Source organism: Manis javanica, chromosome X, assembly GCF_040802235.1.
Source record: "Manis javanica isolate MJ-LG chromosome X, MJ_LKY, whole genome shotgun sequence".
Taxonomy (NCBI): Eukaryota; Metazoa; Chordata; class Mammalia; order Pholidota; family Manidae; genus Manis; species Manis javanica.
The window spans coordinates 64,560,232-64,586,326 of record NC_133174.1 but is presented as its reverse complement, the minus strand read 5'-3'; the positions used below and the strand labels follow the sequence as shown (position 1 = coordinate 64,586,326).

General features: G+C 36.5%; 1 protein-coding gene across 7 annotated transcripts in view; it reads left to right on the top strand.

Annotated features, from left to right (window-relative positions):
- ATRX (ATRX chromatin remodeler) overlaps positions 1-26,095 on the top strand; it is a 304,745-nt gene that overhangs the window by 11,904 nt on the left and 266,746 nt on the right. For all 7 annotated transcript variants that reach the window (XM_073227652.1, XM_037021777.2, XM_037021775.2 and 4 more), the window contains exons 3-4: positions 24,835-24,890; positions 25,799-25,851. In XM_073227652.1, the coding sequence (XP_073083753.1) occupies positions 24,835-24,890; positions 25,799-25,851 (109 nt within the window). The remainder of the gene's footprint in view (positions 1-24,834; positions 24,891-25,798; positions 25,852-26,095) is intronic.

Genomic DNA, 26,095 nt, shown 5'->3' with positions numbered 1-26,095 from the left:
AGTTTTTCTACTTATAAGGACTCATGATTAGATTAGCCCATACCCCGCCTCCCGTTTTTAAGTTTAACTGTGTTGTTTTACGTAGCACAGTCATGGGAGTAATATTTCCTCACATTCACAGGTTCTGGGAATTAGGGGGCATGAAATCTTGGGGTCAATTTGTAGAAGTTTTGCATACTACTGCATCCATTCATGATTCTTGGCTGAATGATATATATTATGATGGGTGAAAATGGTGATGTTCTAATTTATCATTTCTTCTGTGTTTTACTTGGTATATTACTATAAAGAAGGGTTTACATTCTATGCTATGTTTGTTTATATTAGTATATATACGAATATTCTTTCCTTTTCATAATAATGAATGTTCTCTTGCTATCGTTATTTATTTCAGTGCTCAAACTGTGCCCGTATTGGCTAGTTGGAGCCCCTTCTGTATGGCTTCTGCTGACCTTTCACAAGTCATCATCATCCTTGAGCATTACCTTACTTTCTGCCCTCATATAAGATGCTCAGTGTTTATTTTGCATTGTCCCTTCCCCAGCCCTGTAATCAGTTATTTGTCCAAGGAGTTCTGATTCCTTTTAGTGGAACATAGTATTTGGAAACTAAGATCTGGGTATATGATGTTCTCATTGCCAACAGGATGTCTTTGCTTCCAGGCTCTTATACAGAAAAAGGTAATATATGTGTTATATTTTCAAACTTATGTGGTTTCAGATTTGCTAACCATAGCATTATGGTAAGAAACCTCACTAGTGTTAAGTATTCATTTTGTCTTTAGAATGAAGTTATATTGTCAGAGTCTTGTGTTTAGTACTTAGTTGGGGAGTTTTGCTTCTGGTAGTGGGAGAGTAGCTCCATTTGGACAAACATATCTCCCACAGATATCAATTATAAATTCAGGCTAAAATACTGAAAACAGTGATGTGAAGGAAGTGGACAGTGACAAAAAACAGACACAACTGGGAGAGGAGTCAGCACATGAAGAAGGAAATAATAATGGCTGAATACCCAATTGTTAAACCTTTCTCCTTAGGGAAAGTGCTAGTTAGCTCTATCAGTGGCATTTAAGATTTAGAAACCTGCATTCTTACTGGATGAGGTATCAGGAAATATAGGGGGACCACAGCATCTTTAGTAAAGTGAGGGGGAGACCTATCCCACTTAGAAGAGAGCTAAAGATTGGGAGCTCCAAGATCAGCAAAAACTCTCTCTCTGGTTGAATTGCCTGAGTGCAGCCCAGATTCCAGGCAGCCCAATTAGGACTAAAAGAACAGAACAATGTTTTCAGATGCTTCCACTGCAGGGTAGATAGTTCGGTACTTGATTTCAAAAACGGTAACTATCTGGTATTAAGAAAAATATTAACTCTGAGGAATATAGTGTCTTCACAGTATCTCTCAAAATGTCCAGTATCCAGTCCACAATGCAAGATAGATGAGGAAAGAGGAAATGTGATGCATGCTCAAAATCAGTAGAGACTAACCTTCAGATGACTTAAATGTTGAAATTAGCAGACAAAAATATATTAAAGCAGCTATTACAACTATGCTCAAGCACAAAAAGGCCAATTCATTTATGATGAATGGACAGATAGGAAATCTCAGCACATATAAATTGTTAAAAAGAACCAGTTTAAAATTCCAGAACTGAAAAATAAAATTTCTTTATAACAACTCATTGTTTGTACTTGACAAGAGGTAGCTGTATAAGTGCCAGTGAATTTGATGATAAATTAATAGAAACAATCCAATTTGAAAATAGAGAACATGAAAAAATAAAATGTGTGCAGAACATTTGCTCTTCATAATCTTTTTCCAGTAAAACTGTATAATCAACTAAATGCATGTAAAGACTAGGAATGTTTAACCCATACTCAGTAAAAAAAAAAGTCAGTAGAAACTCAGTGGGCCCAGTGTTTTGTAGTTTTCCATATACTACCTTGTGCATACTTTAGATTTTTACCTAAGTACTTCAGTTTTCTGGGTGCTATTTTAAATTCTCTTGTATTTTTGATTTCATATTCCAGTTGTTCATTGCAGGTATATAGGAATTCACTTACCTTTTTTATGTTGACCTTGTATCTGTTGACTTGCTCTAGGAAATTTCTTTAAACCTTATAGATTCCTTGGGATTTTCTACTTAATTGTCATTTGTAAGTAGGGACAGTTTTATTTCTTCATTTCCATCTTTGTGCCTTCATATTCCTTTTCTTGCTTCATTATTGCTGGGTGGGACTCTATTCCATTATTATTTTGAGGAAGAATGGTGATAGCAGACATTCTCTTGGTATTTCTGATCTTAGAATGCATTCAGTCTTTCACCATTAAGTATGATGGTTCTTGCATATGGTATTTGTAAATGCTCTTTATTAAGTCGAGGAAGTTCCCCTCTTTTCTAAATTTTCTGGAATTTTTAAAAAATTGACATATTTATTGAGATAATGTGGATGCACATGCAGTTGTAATAACTAATACAGAACTCCTTTGCCCAATTTCCCACAATGGTAACATTTAAAAAAATTATGTTTTCATAGCCAGGTTATTGCTGTCTGCAAATCTGATTCAAATTTCATCAGTTTTACCTGTACTTATGTGTTTAATGAGTTTTATACAGTTTTATTACCTAGGTTGCTTCATGCATCCACAACTGCAGTCAAGATACAGGTTTCCTTATTTTGCCTTTTTATACTCTGGCTTACCTTTCTACCCTCACCCCTACCTGTGCCTAACACCTGGCAATCACTATAATCTGTTCTGCATTTAAAAAATTTTGTTGTTTCAAACATGTTATGTAAGTGGACTCATATGGTATATAATCTTTTGGGATTGGGTTTTTTCACATAGCATAATTCCCTGGAAATTCATCCAAGTAGTTGCATGTATCAGTAGTTCTTTCCTTTTTATTACAATGTAATGTTCCATGTTATGGATGTACCACAGTTTAACCATTCATTGTTAAAGGACATCTGGGCTGATTCAGGATTTGGGCTATTATAATACTGCTGGTGAACATTCATGTACAGGAGTTTGTGTCAACATAAGTTCTTATATTCTCTGGGATAAGTGCCTGGGAACACAGTTGGTGGGTCATGTGATGGCTGTATATTTATTTTCTAAGAAACTCCTAAGCTGTTTTAAGTGGCACACCAGCGTATCCACAACAATGTATGAGTGGTCCAGTTTCTCTCCATCCTTGCCAGCATTTGGTATTACCACTATTAAAAAAATTTTTTTAGACATTCTAAAAAATATATATCATTGTGGTTTTAATTTGCATTTCCCTAATGAGTAATAAAACTTTTAATACCATTATTGAGATATAATTTACATGCCATACAGTTTACCTATTTAAAGTATACAATTGAGAAGTTTTTAGTATGTGCACAGATATGTGCAGCCATCACCATAGTCAACTTTATAACATTTGTTAATACCTCAGAAACTCCATACACTTTAGTTATCACTCCTCACAGCCCTAAGCAGCCACTAACCTACTTTCTTGTATTCATAGATTTTCCTTTTTCAGACTTTCTCATGATCACATATATTGTATAATATGTGGTCCTTTGTGACTCACTTCTTTCACTTAGTGTAATGTGTTGGAGGTTTATCTGTGTTGTAGCATGTGTTAGTACTTCATTCCTTTTTATGGCCAAATAACATTCTCTTGTATGGATATACCCAAATAAGTTTGATCACTTGATGGACATTTGTTGTGTTTCCACCTTTTAGCTATTGTGAATAATGCTGCTGTAAATATTTGTGAACAAGTTTGTGGCCATATATTTTCATTTCTCTTGGGTATATAGTTAGGAGTGGAATTGCTGGGTTATATGGTAACATGTTAAATCCTTTGAGAAAATAGCAAACTGCTTTCCAAAGAGACTGCATCATTTTACATTTCCACTAGCAGTGTATGAGGATTCTGATTTCTCCCTATTCATGCCAACAGTTGTTATTTTATGACTTTGATTTTAGCCAGCCTAGTCTATGTGAGTGCTGTCTCATTGTGGCTTTGATTCTCATTTGCCTGATGGGTAATGATATTGAGCAACTTTTCATGTGCTTATTGGTAATTTGTGTGTATTCCTTGGAGAATTGTCTATTTGTATCTTTTGATATTATAAATTTACTATTTGTCTTTTTATTGTTGATGTGTAAGAATTTTTTATATATTCTAGGCTTTTCATTGTAATACACATAACATTAAATCAACCATTTTAACCAATTTTAAGTATATAGTCTGTGGCATTCGTACAGTCACATTGTTATGCAACCATAACCACCATCCATCTCCAGAACTTCTCCACCTTTTTCAACTGAAACTCTGTACCCATTAAACACTAACTTCCCAATCCATTCTCTCCCCCTGCCTCTGGCAACCACCATTCTACATTCTGTCTCTATGGATTTGACTGTTTTAGGAACCTGATACAAATGAGGTCATACAGTGTTTGTCCTTTTGTATCTGGCTTATTTCATTTAGCTTAATGCCTTCAAGGTTCATCAGTGTTACAACATGTATTAAAATTTCTTCCTTTTTAATGCTGAATAGCATTCCATTGAATGTATGTACCATGTTTAGTTTATCATTAATCTGTCAGTGGGTTCTCGGTTCATATCATGATTTGCAAATACTTTCCCCCATTCTCTTTGTTGTTTCTAAATTTCTTGATATAAATATTATAATTTGATATTTTTATATTATGTAATTAATACAATATAAATAAGCATGCCCTTTGAAGCACAAAATTTTAAATTTTGATAAAGTCCAGTTTAATTTTCCTTTTGTTGCCTGTGCTTTTGGTGTCATATTTAAGAACCCATTGCTAAATCCAATGTCATGAAGATTTATCCTTATATTTTCTTCGAAGAATTTTACAGTTGTAGTGCTTATGTTTAGGTCTTTGATGTATTTAGAGTTGATTTTTGTGTGATGTGAGGCAGGGTTCCAACTTCATTTTTGCATGTGGATACACAGTTGTGCTATCGTTTGTTGAAACCACTATCCTTTCTCCATTAAATGGTCTTGGGATCCTTGTTGAAAATAAGTTGACAATAGATAATACAGGCGTATCTCGGAAATACTCAGACTTCTGCAATAAGGCAACTATCATAATAAAGCGAGTCAAATGAATTTTTTGGTTTCCCAGTGCATATAAAAGTTACGGTTACACTATACTGTCATCTGCTAAGCGTGCAGTAGCATTATGTCTAAAAAAACAACATATATACCTTAACTAAAAAGTAGTTTATTGCTAAAAATTGCCAACCATCATGAGCTTTCAGCGAGTTATAATCTTTTTGCTGGTGGACAATCTTGCCTCAGTGTTGATGGCTGCTGACTGATCAGGTGGTGACTGCTGAAGGATGGGGTGGCTTCTTAAAATAAGACAAGAGTGAAGTTAGCCACATCAATTTACTCTTCTTTTACAGTTTCTCTGTTCTCTGTAGTCTGCGACGACGCTGTCCGTCTGATAGCATTTCACCCAAGTGGAACTTCTTTCAAAACTGGAGTCAGTCCTCTCAAACCCTGTTGCTGCTTTATCAACTAAGCTTATGAAATACTAAATATTTATTGTCATCTCAACAGTCTTCATAGCATCTTTACCAGGAGTAGATTAGATCTGAAGAAACTACTTTCTTTGCTCATGCATAGGAAGCAATTCCTTATCCATTGAAGTTTTATGAGATAATAGTAATTCAGTCCCATCTTCATGCTGTGCTTGTAATTCTAGTTCTCTTGCTATTTTCACCACATCTGCAGTTACTTTCTCTGCTCAAGTCTTGAACCCCTCAAAATTCATGCATAAGGGTTGGAATCCACTTCTAAACTCCTGTTCATGTTGATATCTTGACCTCTTCCTATAAATCACAAATGGTCTTAATGGCATCTAGAATGGTGAATCCTTTCCAGAAGGTTTTCAATTTCCTTTGGCCAGATCCATCAGGGGAATCACTATTTAAGGCAGCTATAGCTTTATGAAATGTATTTCTTAAAAATAAGACTTGAAGACTTAAATAATACTCCTCGATCCATGGGCTGCAGAATGGAAGTTGTGTTAGCAGGCATGAAAATAACATTAATCTCATTGTACATCTCCATCAGAGCCCTTGGGTGACCAGGTGCATTGTCAGTGAGCAGAAATAGCTTGGCAGGAGTCTGTTTTTCCAAGCAGTAGTTTTCAGTAGTTGACATAAATATTTAGTAAACAATGTTGCAAACAGATAGGCTGTCATCCAGATTTTTTTGTTCCATTTATAGAGCACAGGCAGAGTCTATTTAGTATAATTCTTAAGGGTTGTGGGATTTTTTGGAATGATCAATGACCACTGGCTTCAGCTTAAAGGCACCAGCTACATTAGCCCCTAAAAAGAGAGTCAGCCTGTCATTTGAAGCTAGGCATTGACTTCTCTCTAGTTACAAAAATCCTTGATGGCATCTTCTTCCAATATAAGATGTTTCATCTACTTTGAAAATATGTTTACTGTATCCACCTTCATCAATTATCTTAGCTAGATCTTCTGGATAACTAACTGCAGCTTCTACATCAGCACTTGCTGCTTTACCTTGTACTTTAATGTAGTAGAGATGGCTTCTTTCCTTAAGCCTCATGAACCAACCTCTGCTGGCTTCAGACTTATCTTTTGCAGCTTTCTTACCTCTTATAACCTACATAGAATTGAAGAGTTAGGGCCTTTCTTTGGATAAGCTTTGGCTTAAGGAAATGTTGTTGAATTGTTGATCATCTCTCTAGAGTACTAAAATGTTCTTCATTATCAGCAATAGGACTGTTTCACTTTCTTATGATTTGTGCATTCACTGGAGTAGCACTTTTAAGAACTTTTCCTTTGCATTCACGATTCAGCTGTTTGGTACAAGCAACCTAGCTTTTGGCCTATCTCAGCTTTTGACACAGCCTTCCTCGGTAAGCTTATTCATTTCTATCTTAAAAAAAATACTTATTTATTGGAGTATAGTTGATACACAATACTATATTGATTTAAGGTATACAGTCTAGTGATTTGACAGTTACCTGTGTTATTAAATGCTCATCACAATAAGTGTAGTTACTGTCAACTTTTGATTTAAAGTGAAAGATGTGCTACTCTTCCTTTCACTTGAGCACTTAGAGGCCATTGTAGGGCTATTAATTGGCTTAATTTCAATATTTCTATGTCTAAGAAGGCCTGAGGAGAGGGAAAGAGGCAGAGAATGGCCAGGTGGTGGAGCAGTCAGAACACACAACAGTTATCAATTAAATTTGCCATCTTCTGTGGATGTGGTTTGTGGAGCCCCAAAACAGTTGCAATGGTAACATTTAAGGTCACTGATTACAGATTACCATAACGAATATGGTAATAAGAAGTTTGAAATATTGTTAGGATTACGAAAATGTGACACAGACATGAAGTGAGCAGTACTCCTGGAAAAAATGGTACTCATAGATTCGTTTGAGAGGAGTTGCTGTAAAGCTTCAATTTGTAAAAATGGCAGGATCTGCAAAGTGCAGTGAAACAAGGTGTGCCTGTATGGGTTTATTTTTGAACTTTCAGTTCTTTTTGATGATCTGTATGTCTATCTTTTTCTAGTACTGCATTGTGGTGATTACAATTGTTCTATAGTAAGGTTTGAAATTGTGAAGTGTGAGTCTTCCTATTTTTTTTTTACCTTTGAAGGTTGTTTTGGTGATTCTGCGTTCTTTTTAATTCTTCACTTTAGATTGAGCTTGTCAATTTCTACAAAGAAGTCTTCTGGAGTTCTAATAGGCATTACATTGTATGTTTAGATCAGATTGTAGGGTATTGCCATCTTAACATTAAGTATTCCAGTTAATGAACATACAATGCACTACATTGTATGTTTAGATCAGATTGTAGAGTAGTGCCATCTTAACAACATTAAGTATTACAGTTAATGAACATACAATGTTTTCCCATTGATTTAGATCTTTCTTTCAGTGATGTTTTGTAATTTTCAGAGTTTAACTTATACACTTTTCTTAAATTTATTTCTAATTATTTTATTCTTTTTGATGCTATCATAAGTGGATAGTCTTGTTAATTTTATTTTTATATTATTCTTTGTAAGTATTTGTATTTCTTTGTATAGAGGTACAATTTTTATTTATTTATTTAAAAAAATTATTACCAAATATACATTACAGTGGTTCAACAGTCTTCCTTCTTCCGAACCCCTGCCCCAACCCCTTGGAAACCAGTAGTCATTTCTCAGTGTCTGTGAGTCAGATGCTGTTTTGTTCCATCTGTTTGGCTTTGTTTTTATATTCCACCAAAAAGTGAAATCATGTGGTATTTGTAGTTCTCCACCTGGCTTATTTCACTGAGCATAATACCCTCTAGATCCATCCATGTTGTTGCAAATGGCAGGATTTCTTTTCTTTTTATGGCTGAATAATATTCCATTGTGTATCTGTCCAACATCTTCTTTACCCATTCATCTGTTGATGGACACTTAGGTTGCTTCCATAGCTTGGGTATTGCAAATAGTGCAATGATAAACATGGGTTACATACATCTTTTAGAATCAGGGATTTTGTTTTCTTCAGGTAAATTCCTAGGATTGTAGTTACTGAGTCAAATGGTATTTCTATTTTTAGTTTTTTGAGGAACGTCAATATTGCATTCCACAATGGTAACACCAATTTACATCCCCACCAGCAGTATAGGAGGGTTCCTATTTCTCCACATTCCTGCTAGGATTTGTGATTTCTTGTCTTTTGGATAGTAGCCATCCTAACTGTTATGAAGTGATAACCTCATTGTGGTTTTAATTTGCATTTCCCTGGAGCATCTTTTCATGTGCCTGTTGCTTGATATTAGTATGTCTACTCTTGTCACTGTAACTTTATTTTTCACTGGTGAAAGCTATTTATCCTTAGGGTCATTTCTAACTACAGCGGTCTCTTTAACATGTCATGTAAGACTGGTGGCAAATTTCTTCAAGTTTTGTTTACATGAAAATTGTTTAATCCCTGCTTCAAATTTAAATGATAATCTCACTGGGTAGAGGATACTTGGTTGGAGGTCCTTCTGTTTCAGTAGATTAAACATATCATGCCACTCCCTTCTGGACTGAACAGTTTCTGTTGAGAAGTCTGCTGATAACTGGATGGGATTTCCTTTATAGTAGTCTTTTTTTCTTTCTTGGATTCTTTCAACACTCTCTTTAGTCTTGATCTTTGCCATTTTAATTATTAATTGTGTTGGTGTTGTTTTGTGTGGTTCTTTTTGTTAGTGGATCTCTGTGCTTCTGTAACCTGAGTGTCTATTTCCTTCCCCAGATTGGGGAAGTTTTCAACAATTATTTCATTAAAGAGCTTTTCTATCCCTTTGTCTTTCTCTTCTCATTCTGGTACCCCTATTATGTGAATATTGTTTCATTTGGATTGGTCACATAGCTCTCTTACCATTCTTTCATTCCTAGAGATCCTTTTTTTCCTCAGCTTCTTTGTTTTCCTGTTCTCCAAATTTCTATTTCATTTACTGTCTCTACATGATCTAATCTACCTTTAAATCCATCCATTGTATGTTCCATTTTCAGATACTATATTCTTCAGCTCTAAGTAGCTCTTTTTCAGATTTTTTTATTGCTTTGTTGAAGCCCTTCTTAACATCTTGAATTGCTTTTCTTTTTATGGCTGAATAACAGTCCATTGTGTGTTTGTCCAACATCATCTTTATCCATTCATCTACTGATGGACACTTAGGTTGCTTCCATATCTAGGCTATTGAAAACAGTGCAGTGATAAACATGGGGTACATACGTCTTTCAGAATCAGGGATTTGACTTTCTTCAGGTAATTTACTAGGAGTGAAATTACTGGGTCAAATGGTATTTCTTTTTTTAGTTTCTTGAGGAACCTCCATACTGCTTTCCACAGCAGTTACACCAATTTTCAGTTCCACCAACAGTGTAGGAGGGTTCCCCTTTCTTTCCATCTCACTAGCATTTGTTGTTTCTTGTCTTTTGGATAGTGGCCATCCTAACTTGTGTTAGGTGATATCTCATAGTGGTTTTAATTTGCATTTCCCTGATGAGTAGTGATGTAGAGCATCTTTTCATGTGCCTACTGGCCATTTGTATTTATTCTTTGGAGAAGTGCCTTTGCCCATTCATTGATCGGTATGTTTGATTGGGTTCAGGTTCTCTGCCCACTTTCGATGAGGGTATATTTTTTTGGGTGTTGCTGCACATGAGTTCTTTATGTATTTTGGATGTTAACCCCTTATCAAATGAATCATTTACAAATATATTCTCTCATACTGTAGATGCCTTTTTTCTTCTGCTGATGGTGTCCTTTGTTGCACAAAAGCATTTTAATTTGATGTAGTTCCACTTGTTCATTTTTGTTTTGTTTCCCCTGGCCAAGGAGATGTGTTTAGAAAAAAGTTGTTCATGTTTATATTCAAGAGATTTTTTGCTTATGTTTTACTCTAAGAGTTTTATGGTTTCATGACTTATGTTCAGGTCTTTGGTCCATTTTGAGTTTACTTTTGTATATGGAGTTGGACATATACAAATAAATAATCCAGTTTAATTCTCTTACATGTAGCTCTCCAGTTTTGCCAATACCAGTTGTTGAAGAGGCTGTCATTTCCACGATTGTATATTCATAGCTCCTTTATTTTACATTAATTGACCATATATGCATAAGTTTAAATCTGGGTGCTCTTTTCTGTTCCATTGATCAATGGGTCTGTTCTTGTGTCAGTACCAAATTGTCTTGATTACTGTAACTTTGTAGTAGAGCTTGAAGTCAGTGAATGTAATCCCCGCAGCTTTGTTCTTCTTTTTCAGGATTGCCTTGACTGTTGGGGATCTTTTATGGGTTCATATGAATTTCAGATATATTTGTTATAGTTCATTGAAGAATGCTGTTGGTATTTTGATAGGGATTGCATTGAGTCTGTAAATTGCTTTGGGCAGGATGGCCATTTTGACAATGTTAATTCTTCCGGTCCATGAGTACAAACTAGGTTTCCATTTTTTGGTGTCTTCATTAATTTCGTTCATGAGAATCTTGCAGTGTTCAGAGTATAGGTTTTTCACCTTATTGGTTAGGTGTATTCTTAGGTATTTTATTCTTAATTTTTAATTTTGCTATCATTAATCTACAATTACATGAAGAACACTATGTTTACCAGGCTCCCCCCTCACCAAGTCCCCCCCATCCACCCCACAACAGTCACTGTCCATCACGGTAGCAAGATGCTGTATAATCACCACCTGTATTCTCTGCATTGTACAGCCCTCCCCGTACCTCCCCACAACACTATGCATGCTAATTGTAATGCCCCCTTTTACCCCGCCCTTATCTCTCCCTTCCCACCCATCATTCCCAGTCCCTTTCCCTTTGGTAACTGTTAGTCCATTCTTGGGTTCTGTGATTCTGCTGCTGTTTTGTTCCTTCAGTTTTTCTTTGTTCTTATACTCCACATATGAGTGAAATCATTTGATACTTGTCTTTCTCTGCCTGGCTTATTTCACTGAGCATAATACCCTCTAACTCCATCCATGTTGTTGCAAATGGAAGGACTCGTTTTCTTCTTATGGCTGAATAATATTCCATTGCGGATATGTACCACATCTTCTTTATCCATTCATCTACTGATGGACACTTAGGTTGCTTTCAGTTCTTGACTATTGTTAACAGTGCTGTGATAAACATAGGGGTGTATCTGTCTTTTTCAAACTGGGCTGCTGCATTCTTTTTTTTTCTTTTGGTATCATTAATCTACAATTACAGCAAGAACATTATGTTTACAAGGTTACCCCTTTCACCAAGTCCCCCCCACATACCCCTTCACAGTCACTGTCCATCTGCGTAGTAAGATGCCGTAAAATCACTACTTGACTTCTCTGTGTTGCACAGCCCTCCCTGTGCCCCGCACACACTATACATGCTAATCGTAATGCCTTCTTTCTTTTTCCCCACCCATATCCCTCCCTTCTCACCCATCGTCCCCAGTCCCTTTCCCTTTGGTAACTATTAGTCCATTCTTGGGTTCTGTGATTCTGCTGCTGTTTTGTTCCATCAGATTTCCTTTGTTCTTATACTCCACATATGAGTGAAATCATTTGGTACTTCTCTTTCTCCGCCTGGCTTATTTCACTGAGCATAATACCCTCTACCTCGATCCATGTTGTTGCGAATGGTAGGATCTGTTTTTTTCTTACGGCTGCGTAATAATCCATTTGTATATGTACCACATCTTCTTTATCCATTCATCTACTGATGGACATTTAGGTTGCTTCCATATCTTGACTATTGTAAACAGTGCAGCGATAAACATAGGGGTGCATCTGTCTTTTTCAAACTGGAGTGCTGCATTCTTAGGGTAAATTCCTAGAAGTGGAATTCCTAGGTCAAATGGTATTTCTATTTTGAGCATTCTGAGGAACCTCCGTACTGCTTTCCACAATGGTTGGACTAATTTACATTCCCACTAGCAGTGTAGGAGGGTTCCCCTCTCTCCGCAACCTCGCCAACATTTGTTGTTGTCTGTCTTTTTGATGATGACGATCCTTACTGGTGTGAGGTGATAACTCATTGTGGTTTTAATTTACATTTCTCTGATGATTAGCAGTGTCGAGCATCTTTTCATGTGCCTGTTCGCCATCTGGATTTCTTCTTTAGAGAACTGTCTATTGAGCTCCTCTGCCCATTTTTTATTGGATTATTTGCTTTTTGGTTGTTCAGGTGTGTGAGCTCTTCATATATTTTGGATGTCAATCCTTTATCTGATCTGTGATTTATGAATATATTCTTCCATATGGTAGGATACCTTTTTATTCTATTGATGGTGTCCTTTGCTGTACAGAAGCTTTTTAGCTTGATATAGTACCACTTGTTCATTTTTGCCTTTGTTTCCCTTGCCCGGGGAGATACGTTCATGAAGAAGTCACTCATGTTTATGTCCATGAGGTTTTTGCCTATGTTTTTTTCTAAGAGTTTATGGTTTCATGACTTACATTCAGGTCTTTGATCCATTTGGAGTTTACTTTTGGGTATGGGGTTAGACAGTGATCCAGTTTCATTCTCTTACATGTAGCTGTCCAGTTTTGCCAGCACCATCTGATGAAGAGACTGTCATTTCCCTATTGTATGTCCATGGCTCTGTTATCATATATTAATTGGCCATAAATGTTTGGGTTAATGTCTGGAGTCTCTATTCTGTTCCACTGGTCTGTGGCTCTGTTCTTGTGCCAGTACCAAATTGTCTTGATTACTGTGGCTTTGTAGTAGAGCTTGAAGTTGGGGAGTGAGATCCCTCCCAGTTTATTCTTCTTTCTCAGGATTGGATTGGTTGTTTGGAGTCTTTGGCGGATCCATATGAATTTTTGAACTGCTTGTTCCAGTTCATTGAAGAATGCTGTTGGTAATTTGATAGGGATTGCATCGAATCTGTATATTGCTTTGGGAAGGATGGCCATTTTGACGATATTAATTCTTCCTAGCCAGGAGCATTTGATGAGTTTCCATTTGTTAGTGACCTCTTTATTTCTCTTAAGAGTGTCTTGTAGTTTTCAGGGTATAGGTCTTTCACTTCCTTGGTTAGGTTTATTCCTAGGTATTTTATTCTTTTTGATGCTATTGTGAATGGAATTGTTTTCCTGATTTCTCTTTCTATTAGTTCATTGTTAGTGTATAGGAGAGCTACAGATTTCTGTGTGTTAATTTTGTATCCTGCAACTTGGCTAAATTCAGATACTAGTTCTACTAGTTTTGCAGTGGAGTGTTTAGGGTTTTTATGTACAATATCATGTCATCTGCAAAAGTGACAGTTTGACTTCTTCTTTACCAGTCTGCATGCCTTGTATTTCTTTGTTTTGTCTGATTGCCGTGCCTAGGACCTCCAGTACTATGTTGAATAACAGTGGGGAGAGTGGGCATCTCTGTCTTGTTCCCAATCTCAGAGGAAAAGCTTTCAGCCTCTTGCTGTTCAGTATGATGTTAGCTGTGGGTTTATCATATATGGCCTTTATTTTGTTGAGGTACTTGCGCTCTATGTCCATTTTGTTGAGAGTTTATCATGAATGGCTGTTGAATTTTGTCGAATGCTTTTTCAGCATCTATGGAGATGATCATGTGAATTTTGTGCTTCTTTTTGTTGATGTGGTGGATGATGTTGATGGATTTTTGAATGTTGTACCATCCTTGCATCCGTGGGATGAATCCCACTTGGTCATGGTGTATGATCCTCTTGATGTGTTTTTGAATTCGGTTTGCTAATATTTTGTTGAGTATTTTTGCATCTTCATTCCTCAGGGATGTTGGTCTGTAGTTTTCCTCTTTGGTGGGGTCTTTACCTGGTTTTGGTATTAGGGTGATGTTGGCTTCATAGGATGAGTTTGGGAGTATTCCCTCCTCTTCTATTTTTTGGAAAACTTTAAGGAGAATGCGTATTATGTTTTCTCCATATGTCTGATAAAATTCCGAGGTTAATCCATCTGAACCAGGGTTTTTTTTGTTGCGAAGTTTTTCGATTACTGCTTCAATTTTGTTGCTGTTAATTGGTCTGTTTAGATTTTCTGTTTCTTTCTGGGTCAGTCTTGGAAGGTTGTATTTTTCTGGGAAGTTGTCCATTTCCCCTAGGTTTCTCAGCTTGTTAGCATAGAGGTTTTCATTGTACTCTCTAATAATTCTTTGTATTTCTGTGGGTTCCATTGTGATTTTTCATTTCTCATTTCTGATTCTGTTGATGTGTGTTGATTCTCTTTTTCTCTTAATAAGTCTGGCTAGAGGCTTATCTATTTTGTTTATTCTCTCGAAGAACCAGCTCTTGGTTTCATTGATTTTTTTCTGTTGTTTTATTCTTCTCATTTTTATTTATTTATTTTCTTATCTTTTTTATGTCCCTCCTTCTGCTGACATTAGGCCTCATTTGTTCTTCTTTTTCCAATTTTGATAATTGTGACTTCAGACTATTCATTTGGGATTGTTCTTCCTTCTTTAAATATGCCTGGATTGCTATATACGTTCCTCTTAAGACTGCCTTCGCTGCATCCCACAGAAGTTGGGGCTTTGTGTTATTGTTGTCATTTGTTTCCATATATTGTTGGATCTCCATTTTAATTTAGTCATTGATCCATTGATTATTTAGGAGCATATTGTTAAGCCTCCATGTGTTTGTGAGCCTTTTTGTTTTCTTTGTAGGATTTATTTCTAGTTTTATACCTTTGTGGTCTGAAAAGTTGGTTGGTAGAATTTCTATCTTTTGGAATTTACTGAGGCTCCTTTTGTGACCTAGTATGTGGTCTAATCTGGAGAATGTTCCATGTGCACTTGAGAAGAATGTATATCCTGTTTATTTTGGATGTAGAGTTCTATAGATGTCTATTAGGTTCATCTGTTCTAGTTTGTTGTTCAGTGCCTGTGTGTTCTTATTTTTTGTCTAGTGGATCTATGCTTTGGGGTGAGTGGTGTGTTGAAGTCTCCTAAAATGAATGCATTTCATTCTATTTCCACCTTTAGTTCTGTTAGTATTTGTTTCACATTTTCTGGTGCTCCTGTTTTGGATGTATATATATTTATAATGGTTATATCCTCTTGTTGGACTGAACCCTTTATCATTATGTACTGTCCTTCTTTATCTCTTGTTACTTTCTTTGTTTTGAAGTCTATTTTGTCTGATACTTGTATTGCAACACCTGCTTTTTTCTTCCTGTTGTTTGCATGAAATATCTTTTTCCATCCCTTGACTTTTAGTCTGTTCATGTCTTTGGGTTTGAAGTGAGTGTCTTGTAAGCAGCATATAGATGGGTCTTGCTTTTTTATCCATTGTATTACTCTGTGTCTTTTGATTGTTGCATTTAGTCCATTTGCATTTAGGCTGATTATTCAAATATATGTACTTATTGCCTTTGCAGGCTTTAAGTTTGTTTTTACCAAAGGATGAAGATTAGCTTCTTTACTATCTTACTGTCTAACTTTACTTGCGTATTGAGCTATTATAAACACTGTCTGATGATTCTTTATTTCTCTCACTTTTTATTCCTCCTCCTCCATTCTTCATATATTGGATGTTTTGTTCTGTGCTTTTCTTAGGAGTGCTCCCATCTAGACCAGTCCCTCTAAGATACCCTGTAGAGGTGGTGTGTGGGAGACAAATTCCCTCAACTTTTGCTTGTCTGGGAATTGTTTAATCCCTCCTTCATATTTAAATGATATTCGTGCTGCATACAGTATTCTTGGTTCAAGGCCTTTCTGTTTCAATGCATTAAATATATCATGCCATTCTCTTCTGCCTATAAGGTTTCTGTTGAGAAGTCTGATGATAGCCTGATGAGTTTTCCTTTGTAGGTGACCTTTTTTTTCTCTCTGGCTGCCTTTAATACTCTGTCCTTGTCTTTGATCTTTTCCATTTTAATTATTATGTGTCTTGGTGTTCCCCTCCTTGTGTCCCTTGTTATGGGAGTTCTGTGTGCTTTTGTGGTCTGAGAGGCCATTTCCTCCCCTAGTTTGGGGTAGTTTTCAGCAATTATTTCTTCAAAGACACTTTCTATCCCTTTTTCTCTCTCTTATTCTCATACTCATATTATGTGAATATTCTTCCGTTGTGATTGTTCACACAGTTCTCTTAATATTCTTTCGTTACTGGAGATCCTTTTATCTCTCTCTGCGTCAGCTTCTCTGTGTTCCAGTTCCCTGTTTTCTAGTAGTCCATTTATGGTCTCTTACATCTCATCCATTCTGCTTTGAAGTCCTTCCAGAGATTGTTTTATTTCTGTATTCTCCCTTCTTAGCTCTTGCTTATTTCTCTGCAAGTCCATCAGCATGATTGTGACTTTTATTTTGAGTTATTTTTCAGGAAGATTGGTTAAATCTATCTCCCCAGATTCCTTCTCAGGGGAGGATGTGGAGGATGTCTGGGTTAGTCTGGTCTAGACCAAATTTTTCTGCCTTTTCATGTTGATGGATGCAGTGGTATGCTGTTGGCTCGTCTGTCAGCTGGGAGAACCAGGACCCTTTCCGCTTGCTCCTGGCCTTTCTTTTCTGGGACAACGGCGACCTTTAGTGGCTTGTGTTGGGCAGTTGCGCGTAGACTGGGTCTCTATTTCTTGCCAGGCCGCTGTGGAGGCAGCTCCCTTGCTGTGGGTTTGCCCAGCCTCAGGCTGCTGCTATGCTATTGCGGGGCTGTGCTGGAGGGGGAACGGCCAGGGGACTGCTTTTTGCTGTGGGGGGTCTCAGAGCTGCGCTGCTGCCCAGGATGTTAGAGCGCCTGGAGTTCCCCGGGATTCCCAGCTGCTTGGCTAAGTGTCCCGGGACGCTTCCGTCTAGCTGTGCGGTCCCTGTCCCTTTAAGCCTTTCAAAAAGCACTCGCTTTTCTTTGTCCCAGGGGCGCCGGCTGCAGGGATTCGCTCACAGGTTTTACTGTTCCATTTGGCTAGTTTGCTGCAGTCTTTGCTCTTTGTGTCTGCGCACTGGTTGCGGATGGCTAGGGCAGGCTATTTAGCCATCCTGGGCTCCCTCTCCCTCCCGGCTCTGACTGCTCTCCTCCTGCCAGGATGTGGGGTGAGGGGCGCTTGGGTCCCGCCAGTTGGGGCTTGTATCTTACCCCCTTCGCGAGGCGGTTGGTTCTCACGGGTGTGGATGTAGTCCGGCTGTTGGCCTGTATCTTCTGGTCTCCCTTTTAGGGATAGGTGTATTTGTTGTATTTTCAAAAATATATATGTTTTTGGGAGGAGATTCCCATTGTCCTACTCATGCCGCCATCTTGGCTCCACCTTTCTGTTTTATTCTTTATGATGCAGTTGTAAATGAAGGTGTTTTCCTTTGTGTTTCTGTTAGTTTGTTGTTAGTATAGGAATGCATCAGATTTCTATGTATCAATTTTGTATCCTATAACTGCTGAATTCAGTTATTAGGTCTAGTCAGTTTTGTGGTATAGACTTTAGGGTTTTCTATGTATAGTACCATGTCATCTGCAAATAGTGAGAGTTTATCTTCTTCTTTACTGATTTTGATGCTTTATATCTCTCTGTGTTGTCTAATTGCTGTCTTTAGGACCTCTAGTACTATGTTGAATAAAAGTGTTGAAAGTGGATATTCTTCTCTTGGTCCTGATCTTAGAGGAAAAGCTTTTAGTTTCACTCTATCAAGTTTTTTTAACTGTTGGTTTGTCATATGTGGTATTTAAAATGTTAAGGTACATACTCCCTGTACCCGTTTTGTTGAGTTTTTAACATGAGTGGATGTTAAGTGTTCTCAAATGCTTTTTCAGCATCTATTGAGATGATCATGTGGTTTTTATCCTTTTTGTTAGTGTTATATATTATATTGATTGATTTATGAATATTATAATTGTACCATCCTTGCATCCCTGGAATAAATTCTACTTGGTCATGTTGGATGATCTTTTTGATGTATGTTTGGATTTGATTTGCTAATATTCTGTTCAGGATTTTTGCTTCTATGTTCATCACAGATATTGGCCTATAATTTTGTTTTTTTGGGTTGTCTTAGTCTGGTTTTGCTATTAGAGTGATGTTGGCCTCATAGAATGAGTGTGGAAGTATTTCCTTCTCTTCAGCTTTTTGGAATGCTGTAAGGATGGGTATTAGCTTGTCTTTAATTTTCTGGTAGCATTCAGTTGTGAAGCTTTCTGGACCTGGCATTTTGTTTGTTGGGAGTTTATTCATTACCAGTTCTATTTCAATCCTGGTAGTTGGTCTATTCAGATTTTCTCTTTCTTCTTAGGACAGTCTTGGAAGGTCATGTTTTTCTAGGAAGTTGTCCATTTCTTTTGAGTTGTCCAGTTTATTGGTATCTAGTTCTTCATACTATTCTCTAATAATTTTTTTCTTGATATGTCTGGCTGTAGAGGTTTATCTATTTTCTTTTCCTGAAAGTACCAGATCCTGGTTTGGTTGTTTTTTTTAAAATTGTTTTATGCTTTTCTATTTTATTTCTGCTCTGATCTTTATTATGTCCCTCCTTCTAATAACTTTAGGCTTCATTTGCTCTTTTTCTAATTTATTTAATTGTACTTGTAGAGTGTTTATTTGGGATTGTTCTTGTTTTTTGAAGTAAGCCTGTATTACTATGTACTTTTCTTTCAAAGCTGCCTTTGCCGCATCACATAGATTTTGGGCTGTTGTGTTTTTGTTTTCATTTGTTTCCATGTTTTTATATGTTCATTGATCCATTGATTATTTCGAAGCATGTTGTTTAGCCTCTATATGTTTACATGTGTTTTTGTTTTCTTTGTGTAACTTATTTCTATTTTCATACCATTGTGGTCTGAGAAGCTGCTTGATACAATTTCAATTTTTTTGAATTTATTGAGGCTCTTCTTGTGGTCTAGTAGGTGATTTGTTCTGGAGAACGTTCCATGTACACTTGAGAAAAATGTGTATCTTGTCTGTGTTTGATGGAGAGTCCTTTATATATCTGTTATGTCCATTAGATCTAATATATTGTTCAGTATCTCTGTTTCCTTATTTATTTTATGTCTGGTTGATCTTGTCTGTTGTTGTGAGTAGCATATTAAAATCTCCTAAAATGAATGTGTTACAATCTGTTTCCTCTTTTAATTCTGTTAGTATATATTTTACATATTTTGGTGCTCCTGTGTTGTGTAGGTATTAATAATGGTTATATCCTCTTGTTGGATTGCTCCCTTTTTCATTATGTAATGTTTTTTTGTCTCATTACTTTTTTTGTTGTGATACCAATTTTGTCTGATGTAAGTACTGCTACGACTGCTTTTTTGTCCCTATTATCTGCATGGAGTGTCATTTCTGTCCCTTCACTTTTAGCCTGTGAATGTCTTTGGGTCTGAAATGAGTCTCTTGTAGGCAGCATTTATAAGGTATTGTTTCCTCACCCATTCTGCCACTCTGTCTTTTGATTGGTGCATTCAGTCCATTTACATTTAAGGTGATTATTGGTAGATAGGCACTTACTGCTATTTTATTGTTTTCTGGATGCATTTTGTACGTCTCTGTTCCTTTCTTGCTCTCTTACATACTCTTCTCCTGTTATTGATGTTTTTCTTCTGCGTTAAATTGGATTTTTTCTTATTTATTTTTGCGTGTGTGTCTCTATTGTAGGCTTCAGTTTTGTGGTTACCACAGGTTCAAGGATAGCTTCCTTACTGTTTAATAGTCTATCTGAAGTTGTTGATTACTCTGTTTGAAACACAATCCAAATGTACTTTTCCTTCTTCCTCCTCCACATTTTTTGTATTAGTTGACATAATCTGCACTTTTTGTGTATCCTGTGACTGATTTTGTGTATAGTTGATTTTGCTTCTTTTGTTTTAGTTTTGTACTTAAATGGTAATTATTTGGTCTACTACTTTTATTGTGGGTTTATTTTCACTGGTAAAAGCTATTTAATCTTCATTTCCAGCTACAGTAGTCCCATTAACATACAATAAGATTGATTTAGTCTGAAAAATTCCTTCCAATTTTGTTTGCCTAAAAATTGTTTAATCCCTGCTTCAAATGTAAATGGTAATCTTGCTGGGTAGAGTTCTGTTGGTTGAAGGGTCTTCTGTTTCAGTACATTAAATATATCATGCCACTTCATGCCTGAACATTTTCTGTTGAGAAGTCTGCTGATATCTTGATGGGATTTCCTTTATAAGTAATCTTTCTCTCTTTCTCAGACTGCTTTCAACACTCTTTTTATCCTCGATTTTGCAATTTAATTGTATGTGTTGGTCTTGCTTTCCTGTGGTTCTTTTTGTTAGGGGCTCTCTGTGCTTCCATGACCTGTGTGTCTTATTTCCTCCACAGATTGGGGAAGTTTTCACTAATTACTTCCTCAAAGAGACTTTCTATCCCTTTGTCTTTCTCTTCTTTTGGTATGCCTGTTATGCAAATATTGTTTCATTTGGATTGGTTACTGAGCTCTCTTAGCATTCTTTCATTCCCAGAGATCCTTTTTTCTCTTTGTTTCTTAGCTACTTTCTTTCCTGTTCATTAATTTCTGTTTCATTTATTGGTTCCTCTACATGATCTAATCTACTTTTAAATCCCTTCATTGTATTCATTTAAGATACGTGTTCTTCAGCTCTGAGTGGCTCTTTCAAAAAGGTTTTCTATCTCTTTGTTGAAGTGCTCCCTGAGATGTGGAATACTTTTCTGTAAATCCTGGAGTGTGCTTGTCACTTTTCTTTTGAAATCTTTATCAAGAAGCTTGGTGACCTCTGTTTCATTTAGCCCTCTTTCTGGGGTTCTGTCTTGTTGTTTTGTTTGGATGGAATTCCTTTGTGTGGTCATTTTTTTCAGGGATTTTGTGCTTCTTCATATGTATTATCTGTTTCTGCTATTTTTTTGGGGGTTGAAGAGCAATAGGTTTATGAAGAAGGTTTGCTGTGGTGCCCAGCAGCTCAAGATTCTTTGTTTTCCAGTGCCTGGTTCTATTATGTGGGGCCCCAGCTGTTGGTGTGTCATGGGTAGGGCTGCTTTTTGTTTGGCTTCTGTAGTCGTCTAAGTGTGGGTGCACAGTTTGCTTGAGCTGCTTTCATTGTGTTCAGCTCAGGAATCTCTGTTGAGTTTTCTGTGGGCTGGGCTGCCCTCTACCAGGCCTGAGGCAATTTTTGGGCTACAGAGTTAATGAGGTGGGTGGATCAGTGTGCCCCACCTGGAAGCACTGCCCCAGGTTTGGACACCTGCAGGGAGGAAGGAGCTCTTGGGGCTGGCTCCTCCAGACCACTCTGGTTGGGCTGAAAGAAGAGCCAAGCAAGCAGCTCCCTCTGCCTGCCAGGGAACAAAGTCTGATGCTGCTGTTGGGCCTAGTGGGTTGTCAATTGCAGCAGATGCAGGGAGGAGCCATAGGTTTGTGTTGCCAGCAAGACAGCTGGAGCTTAAGCTGCTGAGAGTTCCTGATCTCTTGGGTTGAGGACTGTGGAGGTATCCTCCACCTGCTCTTTTCCCTGAGGAGAGTTCAATCCAATTCTCATGCCCTCTTAGGAGCCCTCCCATTGCTGGCACGTCTTTCAAACTTCTGCCTCTGCTTTGCATCCCAGCACTGGAAGAGCGTCCACACTGGCTGGAATCTCAGCCTCCCAGAGTGTTCCAGTTGCCCCTGGTGTCCAGCCCCACTAATCACTGGAACCCAATGAATGTGGGCTTGTGCTACCAGAATAGATCTCCCTGGCCAAGTGTGCTGTGCTCCTGGGCTTCTACCCCCTCCTTGCTTCATTCCTCTCTTTTCTCCCACCTGTAGGCTAGGGTGTGGGGACAGCTTGGTTTCTGGTCGATTTTGGCTTTACCACCTCACCCTTTTCTGTGTGGTCCTCTTTTCTTCCTCAGGTATAGGGGGGTCTGTTCTACAGTCTTCAGGTTCTTTTCAGGTCTAACTGTATTTCGTTTTTCTCTTTTTATGTGTTTTTGGGAGGAGGTTTCTGTTCTCTTTTTTCCACCATCTTTAATCTTACAGATGTACATTTTATTTTTGCATGTTGTTCTTTTGTTCTTCAACTTTTCTGATCTTGCTCATTAAAGATTTTCTATATATGAGATAATGTCATCACTAAAGAGAGTTTTCCTTCCTTTTTCTTGATCTTGATAACCTTTCTGCTGCCTACGATGCTCTTGCTAGAATCTCTATTTCAGTGTTCAATAGAAGGGCATGAGTGGATTTCCTTCTTGATCTTAGAAGGGATGGTACTCAGTCTTTCACCATTAAGTATGATGCTAGATGTGTGTATTTTGTAGATTGTTGGGTAAGTTTCCTTTTTAAAGAAATTTTTAAAGATAGTAATTTTTAGAGCAGTTTTAGGGTCACAAAACATAAAAAGTAAAGAGATTTCTTATATATTCCTCCCCATACATGCACTGCTTCTCCCACTGTCAGTATCCTGTACCACAGTTATACATTTGTTGTAATCGGTGAACCTACGTTGATAAATCATTGTCACCCCAAACCCGTAGTTTACATTAGATTTCACTCTTTGTGTTAATATGTTTTAGGTATCTTGAGAAATATGTAATGACATGTATCTACTTAGGGAATCATACAGGTGAGTTTCACTGCACTGAAAATAATCCTCTTCCATCTTTCCATCCTTCCTTTCCCCCAAGTCTTGGCAACACTGATCGTTTTACTATCTCCATACTTTTGCCTTTTCCAGAATGTCATATATTTGGAATGATACGGTATATAGCCTTTTCAGATTGGCTTCCCTCACTTAGTAATATGCATTCAAGTTTCCTTTCTTTCAACTGCTTTTTTTTAGTGCTGAGTGATATTCCATTGTCTGGATGTACCATAGTTAATCAGTTTTGGTAGGATATCTTGGTTGCTTCCATGTTTTGACAATTATGAGTAAAGCAATTTATAAAGATGTTTATATAAACAAAAGGTGATATTTATATAAAATAAAGATGTTTATAAGCATCTCTATGTGGGTTTCTAAGTATATTTAGTTTTCCAACTTATTTGGGTAAATTTAAGGACTGTGATTGCTGGAACATACAGTAAGCATATGGTTAATTTTGTAAGAAACTGCCAAAATGTCTTCTAAAGTGGCTGTACCAGTTTACATTCCTACGAGCAGTGAATTAGAGTTCCTTTTGGCCCATATCCTCACCCGTCTTCATTTTGTCCATTCCAATTCTTATATAGTGTTATTATTTAATTTCCAATTCACTAATGAGAAATGATGTGGAGCATTGTTTCATATGCTTATTTGCCTTCTGTATATTTCTTTTGTTAAGATGCCTTTTGTCTATTTTTAATCATAGTGTTTATTTTTTTATTGAGTTTTAAGAGTTCTTTGTATATTTTAAATAGTAGTATTTTATCAGGTATGTCTTTTTGTAAATATTTTCTCCCAGTCTGTGGGAGAAAAACTTGTCTTGTATTCTCTTGAAATTTGTTAGTATTTTATCGAAGATTTTTGTGTCTATATTTATTCATAAGTCATATTGGTCTTTGTGTTTCTCCTTTTCTTTTACCTTTTTTTTGGTTTTGATGTGATACTGGTTTCATCAAATGAGTGAGGAAGTATTGCCCCCTCTTGTTTGGAAGAGTTTATGAAGAATTCTTTTTTTGAGTATTAGGTGTAATTCAGTGTTAAAGTCATCTGGGCCTTTTCTTTGTGCGTAGTTTTTTGATCGACTAATTCAGTTTCTTAGAGGTCTATTCATATAGTCTATTAATTTTTGAGTCAGCTTTGGTAGTTTATATGTTTTTAGGAATTTGTCCATTTCATGTAACCTACCTAATTTTTTGGTGTACAATTGTTCACGGTATTCCTTTGTAATATTTTCATTTCTTTAAGGTAGGTACAATGTTCCCTCTTTAATTTTTGTAGTAATTTGAGTTTTGTCATTTTTTGTTCATTGGAGCCTAAGGTTTGTTGATTTTGTTGCTTTTTTTCAAGGAACTAAAACTTGGTTTCACTGATTTTTTTCTCAGTTGTTTTTCTCTCTCCTTTTTCATTAATTTCTGCTCTTTCTTATTTCATTTTCCCTGCTTTAGGTTTAGTTTGCTTTTATTTTTCCAGCATCTTGTTAAGGGAAATACAACTTAGCATGATTTTAATTTTAGTAGAAGATGGAGCTTAAGTTTTCTTATTATAGAAGGTACCTTAGAAAATTATAATAAGAAATGTTTTGATGCCAAATTACTAATTTTAAGAAATTTAATGCTTTTAAAGAAGGGATTAGTGTGACAAAACAGACTGATTCTAGTTTAAAAACTCTTCTAGAAATACTTTAATGTGAATTATGTATTACCAATACAGTCATACTTAGATTGAAAAATGGGTTCATGGTGTTGTAGGTATTGGTGTTCTGTTTGATAATGCATTGAAGAAGTAAATAATGTTTTTATTTCTTCTGAAGATAAGATCAGTGTTTCTGGAAATAACTCTGATATGATGGAAAACAGCAAGGAAGAGGTAAGAATAATTTGAAGCATTGAAAAAATATTTATTACTAATAACCAACTAGAATATATGTTATGTTGCTTCTATTTAATGCATACATGTGTTGAAGTTTACTGATATACTCAAGTATTATTATGATACTTCATTTCATTTTGGATAGTTGTCCAGTTTTAGAAGGTGTTCATTGTTTTTGTTGTTGTACATTGTTGTGGTTTGTTACAGCAATATTCCTAAATCAGATAACTGGATGCTTGCTGAAATATATGTATTTGAACATTACTGTATTGCAGCAGTGGTGCTCAGGGTGGTTGTTACTGGCAGTACTCCATGGTTTTGAGATTCTCAAAACTGTATATTCAGAGCCTCTTAAGCATTATTATTGGAACCTATCCTGAAGTCCTTTATCTGATACCCAGGCCTGCACTATGGGGATTCTTTTTACCCAGGATGAATAATTTAATCCAATAAAATATACTAATTATACTGGCAAGATGAGGGTAAATTTAGCATCTCAAAGCAAAGTATAGAAGTTACTCTGTGCCATTTGTTAGGATAGAGAAAATGAGACATTTTTAGATTATTAAAACTTCCTACCTCTGTGGGGATCTGATTATTTCTCCACTTTTGTTTTGTCTTTGTTGACTTGAGCCAAGATCATGATACAGCACCTTATCCGTTCCCATCAACCAGATTTCAGCAGTAACAATTTAATAGAAAAAGCCCCAAAAACCAAAATCTTAAATCAGGAAAATCTGAGAATAAGAATTCATTTTTGAAGTTCCTTTTAGAAAAATGTTTATTTATCTATATGCCTCAATCTCATATCATTGCATCAGAGATCTTGGTGTAAGGAAATAGTTAATTGTTAGGCTGTTGCTTTGAGAGTTTTACTCACCTTTGTATTTATGTTTCACGTTTAGGGATCTAGCTCTTCAGAAAAATCCAAATCGTCAGGATCATCACGATCAAAGAGGTTGGTTGATGTTGAAGGGGAAAAAGTAACTTTCTTTTACAGGTTGTTTTGTTTTCTTTTTCTAAGATTAATCTTTTTTCTAAACTTACTTGAAGCACTTTTGTACTTAGTAGTAAGCTGTTATATACAGACATACATATTAAAAATGTCAGTATTATATAATGAATCCTTTGTACCCATCACTTGGCTTCAACAGTTATTAATTCATTCTGACTTTGAATTTTAGTGGAATTTCCCAGGTTTA